This window comes from Otolemur garnettii, unplaced genomic scaffold (genome assembly GCF_000181295.1).
Source record: "Otolemur garnettii isolate 467f Iridium unplaced genomic scaffold, OtoGar3 scaffold00261, whole genome shotgun sequence".
Taxonomy (NCBI): Eukaryota; Metazoa; Chordata; class Mammalia; order Primates; family Galagidae; genus Otolemur; species Otolemur garnettii.
Genome location: NW_003852656.1, coordinates 470,307 through 485,188, shown reverse-complemented (window position 1 = coordinate 485,188; position 14,882 = coordinate 470,307). Strand labels below are relative to the sequence as shown.

Here is a 14,882-nt window from a genome sequence, read left to right as displayed (position 1 = left end):
AATAAAATGACCTTTTTTCCTTTTGGTGTATACCCTGCAGTGAGATTGCTGAATCAAATATTTGGTTTCCTTTAAGTTTTTTCAGGTATCTCCATATAATTTTCTTTTTCTTTTCTCTTTTTTAAGACAGAGTCTAACTCAGAGTGTTGTGGTGTCATCATAGCTCACAGCAACCTCCAACTCCTGGGCTCAAACAATCCTCTTGCCTCAGCCTCCCAAGTAGCGGGATTACATAAAACCCAGATGGTTTTTCTATTTTCAGTAAACATGGGGTCTCACTCTTGCTCAGGTTGGTCTCAAACTCCTCCCAGAGTGCTAAGATTACAGGCGTGAGCTAGTGCACCCAGCCTTTTGCCTTTTTAATGAAGTTGTTTGGTTCTTTCCCATTGATTTGCTTGAGTTTTTTGTAGATTCTGGTTATCAGTCTTTTGTCAGATATTAGCATGCAGATATTTTCTCCCATTCTATGGGTTATTTGCCATTTTGATTATGTCCTTAGTTGTGAAGCTTTTTAATTTAATCAGTTCCCATTTATTTATTTTTGTTATTGATGTGATTGCTTTTAGGATTTTCTTCATGAATGATTTGCCTAGGCTGATATCTGTAAGAGTTTTTCCAACATTTTTTTCTAGGATTCTTATAATTTGCTGTCTTAGGTTTAAGTCTTTCATTCATTATGAGTTAATTTTTGAGAGTGGTGAAAAGTGTGCATCCAGTTTTAGTCTATTACATGTGGCAATCCAGTTTTTCCAGAACCATTTATTGAATAGAGATTATTATCCCCAATGTATGTTTTTATTTGTTTTGTCAAAAATTAGATGGGAATATGAGAGTGATTTCATTTCTGGGTTCTCTGTTCTGATCCATAGTAGCATATGCCTCTGTTTTTGTGCCAGTACCATGCCATTTTGGTTACTATAGCCTTATAGTATAGCTTAAGGTCTGATAAAGTAATGCCTCCTGCTTTGTTCTTATTACATAAGGCTGGCTTGGCTATTCTGGTTCCATATGAAGCATAGAACTATATCTTTCTAGATCCAACAAAAGGCCTGGTGTCCGGACACTTTCCAAATCTGTTTCCTTCTCCTAAACTCAGTTCAAGTTATGGGAACTTTGTCTATTTCAGGGAGACAGAGATGGGAGTTCCCCGGAGTTAAACAGGCTCTAGCAACTGCTGAGTTTGTCCCTTGCTTTCTCATTTGGCAAAGAAGTTGCTCTGACCCAGGAACACCCACGGCTTTGACCTGGGGCTGCTCCCTTCCTCTTCCAGCAATTCCTAAGTACCATTCCACTGGGTACCAATGGGCCCACCAAGGATGCCAAAATTTGTTACCAAAAGACAGGCACTTGTACCTGAGGCATCAGGAAAATGGGGGAAAAGCAGCTTGAGGAGAAGGAAAGAAAAATTTAAAATGTTGCTGGCAGAGGAGGAATGCTTGCTTTGTGTCTTCTGCTTTGTTTTCCTTGCCTTTTAGCATGACTTGCAATGCATGACTTATTGGGTAAATCTGATATAAACAGACCTTTACTGTAAGGTTTGATGTTAATCTGGTTAGGAGTTGGGTTTAGTTTTATTTTATTTATTTATTTATTTATTAGAGACGGAGTCTCCCTCTTGCTCAGGCTGGTCTCCAACTCCTGAGCTCAAGCAATCTACCTGCCTTGGCCTTGCAGAGTGCTAGGATTACAGGAGTGAGCCATAGCACCCAGCCGAGGAGTTAGGTTAGTTTTAATGTTTACTATAAATTTAAGTGCCAGAGGCTTTAAATTCCTCTACTGTCCTTAGTTTTACCTCCCTGTTGTCTTTGGGTTTCCCTAGGACTCTCTTAAATAGTCTTCACCTAGTTCATTCAGCTATAATCTACCAATTCCACTAGAGTCCTGATGATGTGGTAAGGTTTAGAGAAGGGGAAGCATTTTCTAATTTTATAATTAAATCTCAGTCTTTCAGCAGGTCTCTGTCCCTAGCTTATGACCTTTACCTTTATCCTCACCTCCAGGTAAGTTATGAAGCCTAGAGGTGGCCAGAGTTGGGTATTTATTTTAACCCCTAGGTGAGATAGCCTTTGATAGTCTCTTTTCCTGGGGAGTAGGCCTCTTATGGAGACCAGGTACATGGTAGCTTTTTTTCTTGTAAGGATGGGAATGATGACTTACAAGCTCTTTATATGTTGATCTGAAAATGAAAATTGCTTTTCCCTTTGTTTTTTGTTTTTTAAAAAGTGTTCTCAAGGCCTAAGAGCTGAGATGTCACATCTATTTGGGAAACAGCCTGCAGTGGCACCAGCCTGCTGCCTAATGGTGTAGCTCTCATCCTGGCCAGGGAGGGCTGGAAGCTGATGGCTCCATAGACTCTGGGGGCTCAGCAGACCTCCGTCCTGCCATACCCCACTTAGCTGCCCCGTTCTGACTTCATCATCTCTCATTTGGGCTCTCCTCTCCTAAGATTCCATCCTACAGTCCACTCCAGATCCTGCCCCAAAAGGATCTTTCTAGAACATAGATCTAACACAGCTCAAAAATTTTCCCCTTCTTGAAAACCCTCAAAAACCCTGTATCACTAGAATAAAGTACCAGTTGCTTAGTGTGGCATTCACAGATCCTTAGGATTCCCCCCACCCCTCCCTCTGCTGCCCAGCCCACTGTTCCTGCACAGTACCAGGGTGCCAGGATGACCCTGAACTACTCCCAAGTCCTGAGCACAACATGCTTTCTCTGCCTTTGCATGTGCTGGTCCCTCTGGAAGCCCTTCCCATTCTGACTGGCAAACTCTCCCCCACCAGTAAGGCTTTGTCTCCTTAGGGAAGCCTCTCTCAAACACTGTGTGCATCTCTCAGTCACAGTGTTATGCTCTGGGTCCCACTGACACCCTGGTCAGTGTTTTGTCAGACCCAAAGGACCTCTCCAGCAGCCAGATCCCTGTCTTCTTCAAGAACGAGGAGTCAAGAGACAGATACTTTGCAACTCCCCTGTAGCCCTTTTTTTTCCTGGCCCTCCCCACTGGCCCGCTCTGGCTGGGGAAAGGAGGAAGGCTTGAAGGGGAAGCAGCAGCAGTGAAGGGATCTGGCTCTGATCAAGCTCTACCATTTACCAGCTCTGTGGCCTGAAGCAAGTTACTTACCTCTGGGAGTTGCCTTCCTCATCTATAGAGCAGGTTAGGAAATAGGACCTGCTTCCTAGGGAGAGAGGCCTCAGTGAAATAATGCAATGTAAAGAATTTTCTATGTGGGGAATGCTCAACAAGTGATAGTTGTTATTATCACGCCCACCACACTGGCCAAGTACTGTGCTAGGTGTGCCTATGTTCTGGCTTCTCTTGATCTACACCATGGCCAGCCAGGCGGGGATGTTAGTTCCATTCCATAGGGTGAGGCAGAGGCACTGAGGAAGCAGTGGGCTGCCCACTTCTCCCTCTCCTGGACAGCAGCAGAGGCCCAGGATGGAGGGTGGGGGGCACAGATTTGGGCTGCATCAGGCCTAGACTGGAGAGCATCCAGCGCAGCCTCAGAGATGGGTGGGGCAGGGCCAGGAGGAGCACAGGGGCACAGGGTGGAGCATGCGCCTGAGACTAGGCTGCCGGCTGAGCTCTGTGAGGTAAAAAGATCTTCACATTTCTTCTGCTTGTCACACTCCCCCAGTGCAGGGAGAGAGGAAAGAACCACCCATTTTTCAGGTCTTCCTGTGTGCCACAAGCGTACAAAGCTGGGGACTTTGAAATGACATCCATCCCCACCAACTCTAAGAAGCTGGTGTTATTGCCCCACGTTATGTATGAGTCCATGATGAGGCAGCTGGGTCACCCAGGAGACTGAGACACAGAAAGCATCATTCCCATCTCCAGCACCCTGCGATGTAATCAAGGCCTGTGTACCTCTCACTCAGTGGGTGAGCCTGAAGAATTACCCCCATCATCTCTGCTTAAGTCTCTCAGCTTATACACAGATTGTATAGTACACAACCCATACAACTGCACATAGCAGCCCTGAGCTCACCCTCAGAGGAGTCTTTTGGACCATAGCTATCACTCCTGGCCTCCTACACTCTAGGACCTCAATCCTTTCCTTCTCCAGCACTACAGGGGCTAAACCCAGTGCTAAACCAACCAACCCTAAATGGCCCAGAGAGTCTCCTCTGACTTCCACCCCAAATCATTGGCAGCCAAACACCTTGAAGGAGTGGTCTGCCTTGCAGGGCCCTCATCTCCACTCCATGGGTCCCGGGCTCTCTTCCAAGTGACTCTTCCAGGAGTACTCCCCAATTCCATGCTCCCTTTAGCTACTTCTCCTTTACCTCTACCAGCAACCAGTTATCACCAGGAACCTGCCTTCAGGCTTTGGGAACATCCAGGGATCCTCCTACTTTTCCATCTTCATCCCTGCACCTCAGAACAAGGGACCACCACCCCACACCTGCACTGAGCCTGATGCATCACCTACACATCCTGTCTGCCCTAAGTCCAGGCCTGCAGATCCATTTCTTTAGCACCTCTCCTTCCTGTCTCTATCTTATTGAGGCAGGATATAGTGCCCACCCCAGGGTGGAGCAGAAGGTCATCAGTGGGCCCAGAGGGGCACCAAGGAAGCTGGCCAGAAGCCTGGGGAAGTTGAAGGGTACAAAATCTAATGCCTTTGTCTTCCCTTCCCGCCTGGACCTTCCCCTAGCTGTTCTGCAACTCCTTGCCAACTCATAACTAAGAGAGGTATCATCCTTTGCCCCTGCCCCTTCCTCTCTGCCAAGAGTAATAAAGCAGTGGACCATAACACATTTGTTTGGCCTGCCATACTTTTTGTAAGTTTCATTGAGTTGAATATCAGAAGATTTCACTTAAGAATCCAGCACCTATTTTCTTTCACAAAATCGGAAGATCTGCCAACACAAAACCCAGATTCCTGCCCGGTGACAACCAGCTAGAGTTGGGACTGGCTATCTTTCTTCCATGGGACTTGTGCTCTGGTTTCTGGAATTCTAATGCTCCCAATCAAAACTGCCATCTACATCAGCTGCAGGGCTCCTAAACGGCATCTCTGTCTGAGGCGGTCCAGTGGGAAGGAACAAAAAGGAGGTTGGTTAGAGGTTGTCCTGTCCAACTTTCCCCATTGCCTGCAGATCTCAGTAGGACAGAGTAGGGCAAGTGGGAAGGCAGGGGGAGAGTCCCACCTAGGAGTCACTCCCCAGCCTATTAGATCACTGTTCATTGCTAGCAGCATCCCAAGCAATCCATGTGTCCTCTGGAGCTGGGCTGCTATAAATGCGTAGCTTACTATCTTGCTCTGGCCACTCCACATCCCATAGGAGCAGGGCCTGGGGCTGGAGGCTATGTCCTGAGCCTGAGCAGCAGTGTGGCCTGGAGGCACAGGCTTCCTCACTGTCTAGCCAACTCAGCCAAATGTGCACCAGGGAGTGGCTGCTTTGTCACAGTCCAGCATGATGTTGAGAACAGTGCAGGGGGCCCCGCCCACAGACAGAGCGGTGCGGGAATCCACACGGTACTTCACAGTGCTCAGGCCGCCCTCCCGGTCCACCTTGAATTGCTCCTGGGAATGAAAGGAGAGCGCATATACTCAGGGCTCCATGGGACCCCACTGTCACTGAGCCACACAACTTTGTCATCACAGGTGTGGGACCTCAACCCAAAGCTCAGGGAAGTGAAGTCTCCTACTCAGGGCCATGCCCCGCCAGTAAGCAGGAGGACAGGGAGTTTTCTGCCAGATGACATGCCTCCTGGAGAAGCTAGTGGAAGGACAGGGGTCCCTGCATCACGGTGTGACTGGGATTCTGGCATGTTCAGCTGTGCCTCCCCCACCCTACCCTGCCAGCCTGCATGGACCCTGGGGCCCGGGCTGACCCACAGTGCCCAAGGTACCTGGGGCAACCACCAGAGCAGGGCACAGTGCCCAAACACAATGTCTGTTGACTGACCTGGGCCAAGCAGGGGAAGACAGAGCCGCTTGGGCCCAAGGAGAACTTGGTGAAATGCTCGGGCCTGTTCATTCCCCACATCACCACCTATCCGTCCCCGATGAGGAGACCAGCCAGCACCTGTTTTTGAGCTGCAATGCGCTTCTGGTCCCTCTTCCGCCAGGCTGGGTCGTGCAGATGACGAAATGTCTTGTACCCAGTTGTGATTCCCGAGGGGCGGAAAAGCTACGAAGGCCAAAGGAAGATGGGGTCAGGTCACCCCTCCTGGAGCCCCGGCCCTTACCAATAGCTCCCTTGAGGTTCCACTGCCTGCCAGGAAGCCATAGGCAGAGACCTGTGTTCCCACCCTGCATTATAGGACACTGAGGTCCAAAGTCCTGGAACTAGACCACTGCAAGTCCAGGGTTGGAACAGTGATCAGAACCAGGGTAAAATCTCCACAACCCCAGGATCTTCATCTGAGGAACAAGAAAAGAACCTCAGGGCAGCCATGGTGGCTGAGGTACTACTAGCAGGGCCCTGGGGGAGCCTTACCTGAAGCCCAGCTCCTTTAATGCGCCGGTAGAACTCATCATCCTCACGGCCCCAGCCCCAGAAACGGTTGGACATCCCATTGCACTGACACAGAGACAGGGAGTGTCATTGGCCCCGTCCTCCCAGTGGTGCCCTTTGGTCTCCTACCTCTCAGCTGTGCCCAGACCACCCACCTCCTCCCCAGGCTGTTCTGAATGCACATTTGGTACCTGCACCTCTCTCAGCCTCTGCAGCACTACAGGACAGGAGGGAATTAGCACACACCAGTTTCTCTTTGTATTCTAATGGGGCCTTGGACTGGTATGAGATGATCACCTCAAAAGTGTCCCACTGTCCAGAGTACACCTCTCTCAGGATCTGTCAATGGGTAAAAGCACCAACTCCCAATTTATTTCTGTCTTCCCCATACTTCTAGGTAGGCTGCCCTAGTCTGTTGCTGTGTGTGAGGGACAGCTGGGCCTATGGCAGACAGTGCAAAGGCTTCACTTACATAGGGCTGGCTTCTAACACAACTTGAAGAGAAGAGGGGCCTACACCACCTGGTTCTTCCCTTCCACTGACCCTCCAGCCAGTGACTAATTCCAGGATGGACCCAGGACTCAAGGTGGACTGATTAAGATCCAGTAGAGACGAATCTTGATAGTCCCATCTGGGCTGCTATGGAAGGGGGCTCCATCTTCCACCAGACTGGAGCCCTGATAGATACAGGCTGTAGCTATGACAGCCACCTTGTATCCTGCACATCTGAAAATAAACCTAATACAGGGAAGGCAGAACTGAGAGGTGGACAGAGAAATGGAGTCCTGGTGACACTATCTGAGAGGTGAGCACGTTAAACCTGGGGCCAAACCCTCCCCCTACCCTGCCCACACTTTTCATTGCTGAGGGTCATTAATCTCCAGTTTTCTGGAGCCAGGCTGCACAGGGCTCTGCTACTGCTTTGGGTTGTCACTCCTGCTCCTTTCTGGTCTCTGGCTGCTCTTGCTAGGGCAGGCAAGGATCCGCTTCCTGGACCCCAGAAACTGCTCCATCTGCCAACCACCTCCCAGACTGAGCAGACAAGGCTAGGCCAGGCCTCACCAGCTGGTAGTGCTGCTTGGAGAGCAACAGGATGCCACCAACATAGGTCTTGTAGTGGTAGAGCGGGTGGAGCTCAGGGGAGGCCACATGAAAAGGCCCAGCCTCAGGGAAGCCGTAGTCCAGCTCCTCGTTGAGAGGGAGCAGATCCACGTCGTGCATGGCAATGTAGTCTGTACTGTTGCTGCTCTCCAAGAAGCCCACGTTGATGAGTGCTGCCCGGTTGAACCTGCGCAGGGCAGCCAAGGTTGGGCAGGGGCGCAGAGCCCTGCATGGGTGTCTCTCCTCCACCACCCACCCTGAGGCCCCGTGGTGTCTCTGCTATCCTCCAGCCCGGCTCAGACTTCCCCTCCACTCATTATAAAAATGTTTATTGAGCACCTTCTGTGTGCCAGAACCTCCCAAAGCACTGCAGATACAGTAGTGAAGCAACCAGGCACTGCTCTTAGGAACTGGCATTCTATCTACCAGGTGTAAAAGGAGACAAAAGCACACAGGTAACACAGAGTAAGGCAGGCAGTGGTCAGAGCTGTGGAGAAAAGTAAAGCAAGGGAGGAGAGGGACACTGCTGGGGTCAGGGCAGCTCTGCCACTAGACAGGGCTATCAGAGAGGTCCAAGGTAATGGGACATCCAGGAAGAAACAAGAAGGCCTGAGGAAATGAGCACAAGTCTCCAAGCAGCAGAAGCAGCACTGCACAACCTGAGGAAGTAGCAGATAACATGTGGCCAGACAGAGCAAGGGGCCAGAGGGGATCAGGTCAGGGTGACTGGTGACTGCTCCAAGCCAGTGGGCCACTGGAGGCCTGGGCTGACCCTGGGTGAGCTCTGCTGCACTCTGAGCAGGGGCAGAGTGTGCTGGGACTTATGTGTGAACAGAACCATACTAGTGAGTGTCAGGGCAGGGTTAGAAGCATGAACATGAACACTGGTGGGAGGCCATGATAATGATTTAGGCAAGAGATGATGGTAGCCCAGCATGTGAAGCAGCAGTGGCAATGGTGAAAAGTTGGCAAACTCTAGAAGCACTCTGTTGATGGAGTGGATATGTGTGTGACAGGGAAGAGCAGTCTAAGACAACTACAGGGTTTTTTGACCTGAGTGACTAGAAGCCCCAGGCTTTCATTCCTGAGATGGGCAACAGGGCAGGGCAGCAGGTCTGGGAGGTGTGGACCCTCAGCTACGATCACAGCAAGCTCACAAAACCTTTGAGGCCACCCATGGAGGGCTCCATAGGTGGCTAGGCTAGACAGCCTGCATTCAGGAGAGAGGCCCAGCCTAGGAACACAGACCCAGGAGTCATCACAACAGAGACAGGACTCAGTGCCACGAGATGAGACAAGCTCCCCCAGGGAGTGACTGTAGCTAGAAAGGGAGAGGTGCCAATGGTGGGAGATCAGGGAGATGAGGCAGAACCAACAAAGGAGGTGAGATGGGGTGGCTAATGTGCGGTTCTAGACATCAAGTGGGGTACTTTAAGTGCAGTTCTAGACATCAAGTGGGGTGGCTTTAAGAAGGAAGAAGTAAACGCCACTGACAAGTCCACAGATGAAGGCTGAGACTTTTGGATTAATGAAGTGGGGACCTCAGTGACTTGAATGAGAGCTCTTTCAGCATCATGATGGGGGTAGGCATCTGAGTGGAAGAGGTTTAAGAGAAAACAAGGGGAGAGACAGGGAAGGAATTTTGCCACAGAGGAGAATGGGGAAGTGGAGTGATAGCTATGGGATAGATGGGCTCAAGGGAGTCTTTTTAGAGGAAAACCATCTCAGTATGGTATGTGCTGTGGGAGGGAAGGGGAGAGGACTACAGCCAGAGTAGAGGAGTCAGCCAGGGAGGAGCTGGAACAGCTCAATCCCCACACACAGAAGCTGGGAGGTGGGGGGAGATGTGGGGACTGGGGAAAGTTCTCTGCCATTTTCTTCAATCAGAAGCAAAGTCATCAGTTCAGAGTGAGGACAGGGAGGGATAAGAAGGGGAGAAGGTTTAAAGACTGCCATGGACAGACTGAGGAATGCAAGGCCTCCAGCAGGACGAGGGCCTGCCCAGGTGGGGCTTATCACAGGGAGGTGGGTGGTGTGGCTATTCTAGTGAGGTGTGGAGCAGACAGAGTCAGATCTATGCCAGCTACAAAGGGGCCAAAGCTGAGGTATACATAAGGAGTGCTTTCCATAACAGACCAGGACTCCTGATTAGGTGAGAAGGAAAGAAGAGTGATGGCAAAAAGGTGTGAGGATGGGGGGGAGGGGGGCAGGGAAGGCTGGGAATTAATTGCTGGAGTCATCTTCCAGCAGAAAGGGTTGAAGGGAAAGGGGAAAAGAGGAGTAGGCTGAAGGGTAAAGTGCTTAGATTGTGGTCACAGAGGAGAGCGGTTTGTTGTAAGGGTGAGGATTTTAGGATAACATTCGGCTGTGGGTGGCTTTAAGCCATGGCCTCAACTCTTCCTTTTCCTAACCCTTGGGCAATCCCCAGCGAGGCCTATCCATGCTTCCACCCCATCACTTCTCTCCACCGGCTTCTACTGTCTCCTCAGCCACCTCTCCTCTTGTCCTGGAGACAACCTATTTCTCATCTGGCAACCAGAGGGATTTTATAAAATGGAAATTAGATCAGCACTACCTCCCCACCCCACCCCCACCCCCACCACCCAAAGATTCCCACCACATTCAGCAGGAGTTTCTACTACCTCCTGCCTTTCTGCCACTGCCCCAGGTGGTCCCTCATAGACCTCTGGGGCAGGAAAGGAAGCAGGCCCTGAGGGGTGTATCCCAACCTGAAATGATCCACCTGGTTCAGCACATAGATGTGGTGCTGGATCTTCTTCCTGCTCAGGAAGCGGTGCATGTGGGGCACAAACACCAGCAGCTCCTCGAAGCGCTCACGGAAGGGCACCAGCACTGCCAGGCGGTGGGGGCCCCATGACGCATCTTCTTCCCAGTGCTCAGGCGGTGGCTCTGGGGGGCAAGCCCGGGGTGGTCCTGAGGTTTCCTGCCCTTGTCCCCTGGCTGCCTGGGCCACATCACCAGAGCAGCTGAGCTGCAGCCAGAGTAGGGAGAAGAAGCCCAATAAGAGACAGGCAACGAAGAGGTGGAAGACGGAGCATTTCCTGGGTAGGCCGCCGGGGAGCAACTTGGACCTGGGGCAAGAGCAGGGACCAGGTCAGAAGGGCAGGCTGAGCTAGGGCCCTCTTACAGACTCTTCTCTGGTCTCCCCACAGGTAGGGTACACACAACTGGTTTACCCCAAGCACCTGGAAATTAGTGCAGAAGCAACTTTAATGTTTTTGCTCATGCTACCACCACACATCAGAACCCAGCCTACTCTCAAGACCCACTCATGCCATCCACACTCTGGGAACCCTTCTGACCTCTTCTAGTCACTGAGCTACCCCAGTCCCTCTATGTTCTCTTACTTTCTGTGAGTAAATCCTGGTAGACGGTAAGGTGCTCAAGGGAGGGCCTTGCACTTGCCCTCCTCAAAACAGTGGCTCCATGTCCTGATCCAATGGCAGGAGTCCCACCTTAGAGCTCCAAATCTGCACCCCAGCAGTAACTTTGGCTTCATCCTGCTTCCTGCTTCTGAGGCAGAGCAGATAGGGATGTACACTGCCATTGGTCCCAGGCAAAAACTGATTCTCTGGGGAATCAGACCTGCCCCAAAGCAATGCAAGGCCCAATCTGACAGCACTAATTCACTAATGAGTCTCAAGGCAGCTCATGTGATGGAATGAAAGACAGAAGAGAGAAAGATGATGGCTGGGTACAGCAATCAGGTTCATTTTGGAGACTGGAAAAATAGCTGAACATCTTAGACACAGGGATGATAATTGGAGACTGCCCTTTTGATTGGCACATACAAAGAAATGGGTGGAATTCACTGGATGCCTCTATGCCTATGATGAGAGAGGAGCTGAGGAATCCAAGAAGAAAGAAGCCTCCTCTGTACTCCCCTTGCAGCCGCTCCCTGAAATAATAGGCAAAGGAATCTACTTCACAACCTCTAAGAGTCAGCATTAGCTACTAGGACTTATAGATTCATTCTCCTAAGTCTCCCTTTGATCTTTCCTCACTCTCTGTTCCTTGCCCTACTCAGACTGCCTCAACCTTCTAAATGATCATCCTCGGTTTACAAGGTAAAGACCAAACTCTAAAACCCATCTCCAGTTGCTCCCAAGCTCCCAAGTCACCCTGGGAGACTCAGAGCTTCTCCACTCACTATATTCCTTACTATTACAGCCCTCATAGTCTGCTCCTTCTGCCTGAAATGTCCTTTATTTTTTCTGCCTGGAAGCCCCCTGTTGATCCTTCAGAGTCAAACTCCAATATCACAGCCAGCATTGCCTCTTAACTCCACCATGCCCCCTCCTTTGTGTTTCCATGGCATCTTACTTCCCTGTTTAAAGCATTTATTTGTAATGCTTGCCACACCATGTCAGATTCACATCTATGGCCTCAGCACAGGTCAGACAGCAGAGGGCTGGCTAAATGAGTTAAGGGAAGGGTTAAAGCATTCAGAGCATGCTTTAAGTCACACACTAAGGCCAGACCAACTCCTACCTTTCTCTAGAGACACAACTGCCAACCTGGAAGCCAGAAGCTCTGAAGCCAGGCCCAGTTTCCACATGCAGCTGAGAGGTGGCACAGCAGAACACCCTCATAGTGCTTCTGACTTACCCCCCACTATCCTGGGGTCGTGGTTTCTGCAGGGGAGGAGCAAAGCCCAGTTTTGCAAGTGGTCTAGGAAGGATGCAACCTCTACAGATTCTCCCTGGCTCTCTGGGCTTTTTCTGGATGTAGGATAGAGACTGGGGAGACGGACAAAGGGTAATATCCCACCTTTGGGAAAAGAAGCAGTGACTGTTATCCAGGGGTACAGAGTGGATTGGCATTCCACATACTTTTTCATGCTATTTCCTCAGGGCTGCTTCGCCTTCCTACCAGGATCATGTCCCCAGGAGCATTCTCATCCTGTGTCCTATGAGCACAAACCACTGAGCTACTGAGTTGAGCCCAGAGTCCCAATTCCTCAGGACAGTGAACAGTTACTCCTGGTGCCACCTAGTGGCAAACTCCATATCTGCAATCCAGTTGCTCCCAGGCCAACCTGGTTCTGAATAGTCCAGATGAGGCTTTGTCTCCTGCATCGATTATTGATCAATGCTAGTAAAAGGTGGATTCCAACCCAGGCAGTCTGACTCCAGAGCTTGCACATAACTGCTAGCTTGTATCTGTTGTATGGATCTTAGTACCCCTGTGTCAAAAGCACAGAAGTCACATCAGTAAATTTTTCTGGGAACAAAGTCATGGAAAGAGATCAGGAAATAGAAATCCACCTCTATTACTTTTTCTTTCTTCTCTCATATAAACCTTAATAGTACAAGGTTTAAAAACTCAGTTTTGGTTCTAGCACCTCAAAACTGCAAAAGTAACTGGAAGAAAACTGGCACCTCTTCTGTGCCAGGCACAGTGGCAAGGATTTTACATATAATGTTCTCCATTAATCCTCATACAGCCCTGCAGAGTTGATAGTATGATCACTGTTACAGAGATGGAAAGGCTGAGGTCAGAAAGATTAAGTGATCTGTTTCTGGTTACATTAATTATTAAAGAGGATTCCTGCCCAGGCCTGATTCCATAGTCTGTGCTTTCTATTACATTCCTGTCTTCTAATTTCAACACCAACTCTGAAAAGTTCCCAGGAGTAAAGGGTTATGCCCATTAAATTCCAGACTCTTATGGCACTGGGAAAATTTAACAAGATAAAATGGAAATGAGGCATCATTCACTGGCTGGAGGTCCACTGTCATGTGTTCTATGTCAGAAGACTTTGGGGGGCACATCTCAAGCCTAGAGTGTTGGTGTTCCTCCCAAATCCAGACAGCCAAATTGCTTCTCTCATTCTGTTTTAACGGGAAATACACTCAGCTAAGGTCTGGGCATAGCCCACACCTTACACATAAAACTAATACAGCTGCACAGGAAATGAACTACTGCATGTATGACAAGTGCCAAGTACGTGACTGGCAGTGGCCAGCCAGGCAGAGCCTACGGAGCTTCTATCTGGTGGATTCTTCCGGGTGGGGTGAGAAGGATGGGGAAGCACGAGGGGAGGTCAAACTCTGAGGTTACATGGATATGATGGGTGAGGCAGAAAATAGAGATACGGAATAAAGAGCTTCAGAGACCAGGGACAGACAGAAAGATAGAGATCCACTGTGAGAGGTCAGGAGAATCTGACCAGCATGAAGATAGAGAACAGTGAAGAACACAAGGAAATGCACGAGAGACTGGCAAAGAGAGGAACAGAAAATCACCAAAGCAGGTGAATGGAGAAAGAGAGTGATGGAGACTGGTAGAAACAGAGACCCATACAGACAGCGCCAGTGACCCACAGGGAGAACCACAGACCCTGACGGAGACCCGCAGTAACGGAGACGCGACAGTCTCCAGCTCTCAGATTCCGCGGGCGGCCCGGAAAGGAGCAGCACCCAGGAGGACAGGGCCTGGGCCAGCAGCCTCCGCTCACCTGCCGTCCTCCCAGGGCAACTGCGCCGCTTTCCTCCGCGAGGGGAACATCGTAGGGGGAGGCAGCGGCGCATGGGGCTTGAGCTCCCAGCCCCGCCAGCCCGGCCTCCCGGGCCTACGCGGCGCCTCCGCCCCCCGCCCCGCCGCGCCCCGCCCCTTGGGTCCGTCAGGTTCTCCGCTCCGGCGGTGCAGTCGTTTTCCGGAGTCACCGTATCCAAGGTTCTGCTCGCGGAGACGTGTGCACGCTCCTACCGCCTGCCTGCCTCCTAACTGCCTCCAGTACCTACTTGATATCCCGAAAAACTGGAGCCTGACAAGCCAAAGGTCACACAACACCTCACTGAGCTGGAACTGGATTTAGACTCCAGGCTTCAAAGCCAGAGCTAGGGATAATCTACATCTTCCTCCTCTTCCCTAGGGGAGGCGGGAACGTCCTGGCATCCCTGCTGTCGGCCCAGACAGTGCATTCTTCCCCACAAACTTAAAGGAACAAGGGCTCAGTGTTGGGTTTGGCCTAAGCCCAAGTAGGAGTTTGGAGCCAAGGTCTGACGATAGATTCACTGGGTTTGAAACTCGCCTTTGACAAATCAACTGTATTTGGAAACAAACCACATCTCTACATCTGTTTCTTCACCTGGGTATATAAAAAGTTCTTCTCTTATTATTTCTTTTCTTTTCTTTTCTTTCTTTTTTTTTTTTTTTTTTTTGAGACAGAATCTACCTGTGTCGCCCTTGGTAGAGTGTGATGGTGTCACAGCTCACAGCAACCTCCAACTCTTGGGCTTAAGCAATTCTCTTGCCTCAGCCTCCCAAGTAGCTGGGACTACAGG

The 14,882-nt window shown here is 50.3% G+C and overlaps 1 protein-coding gene across 2 annotated transcripts; it reads right to left on the bottom strand.

Annotated features, from left to right (window-relative positions):
- Positions 1 to 3,967: 3,967 nt before the first annotated feature.
- Positions 3,968 to 14,189, bottom strand: B4GALT7 (beta-1,4-galactosyltransferase 7). 2 transcript variants are annotated; one of them, XM_003802823.3, is made up of 6 exons: positions 14,054 to 14,189; positions 10,302 to 10,664; positions 7,534 to 7,759; positions 6,454 to 6,537; positions 6,040 to 6,144; positions 3,968 to 5,534 (listed from the first exon to the last, which is right to left on the bottom strand). In XM_003802823.3, the coding sequence occupies exons 1-6, from the start codon at positions 14,101 to 14,103 to the stop codon at positions 5,379 to 5,381; spliced, it is 984 nt and encodes a 327-aa protein (XP_003802871.1). In that variant the 5' UTR covers positions 14,104 to 14,189; the 3' UTR covers positions 3,968 to 5,378. The 2 variants fall into 2 exon arrangements, with proteins under 2 accessions (XP_003802871.1, XP_023364387.1); XM_023508619.1 differs by having other exon boundaries at positions 3,971 to 5,534; positions 10,302 to 10,564; positions 14,054 to 14,074.
- Between the last annotated feature and the right edge of the window lie 693 nt (positions 14,190 to 14,882).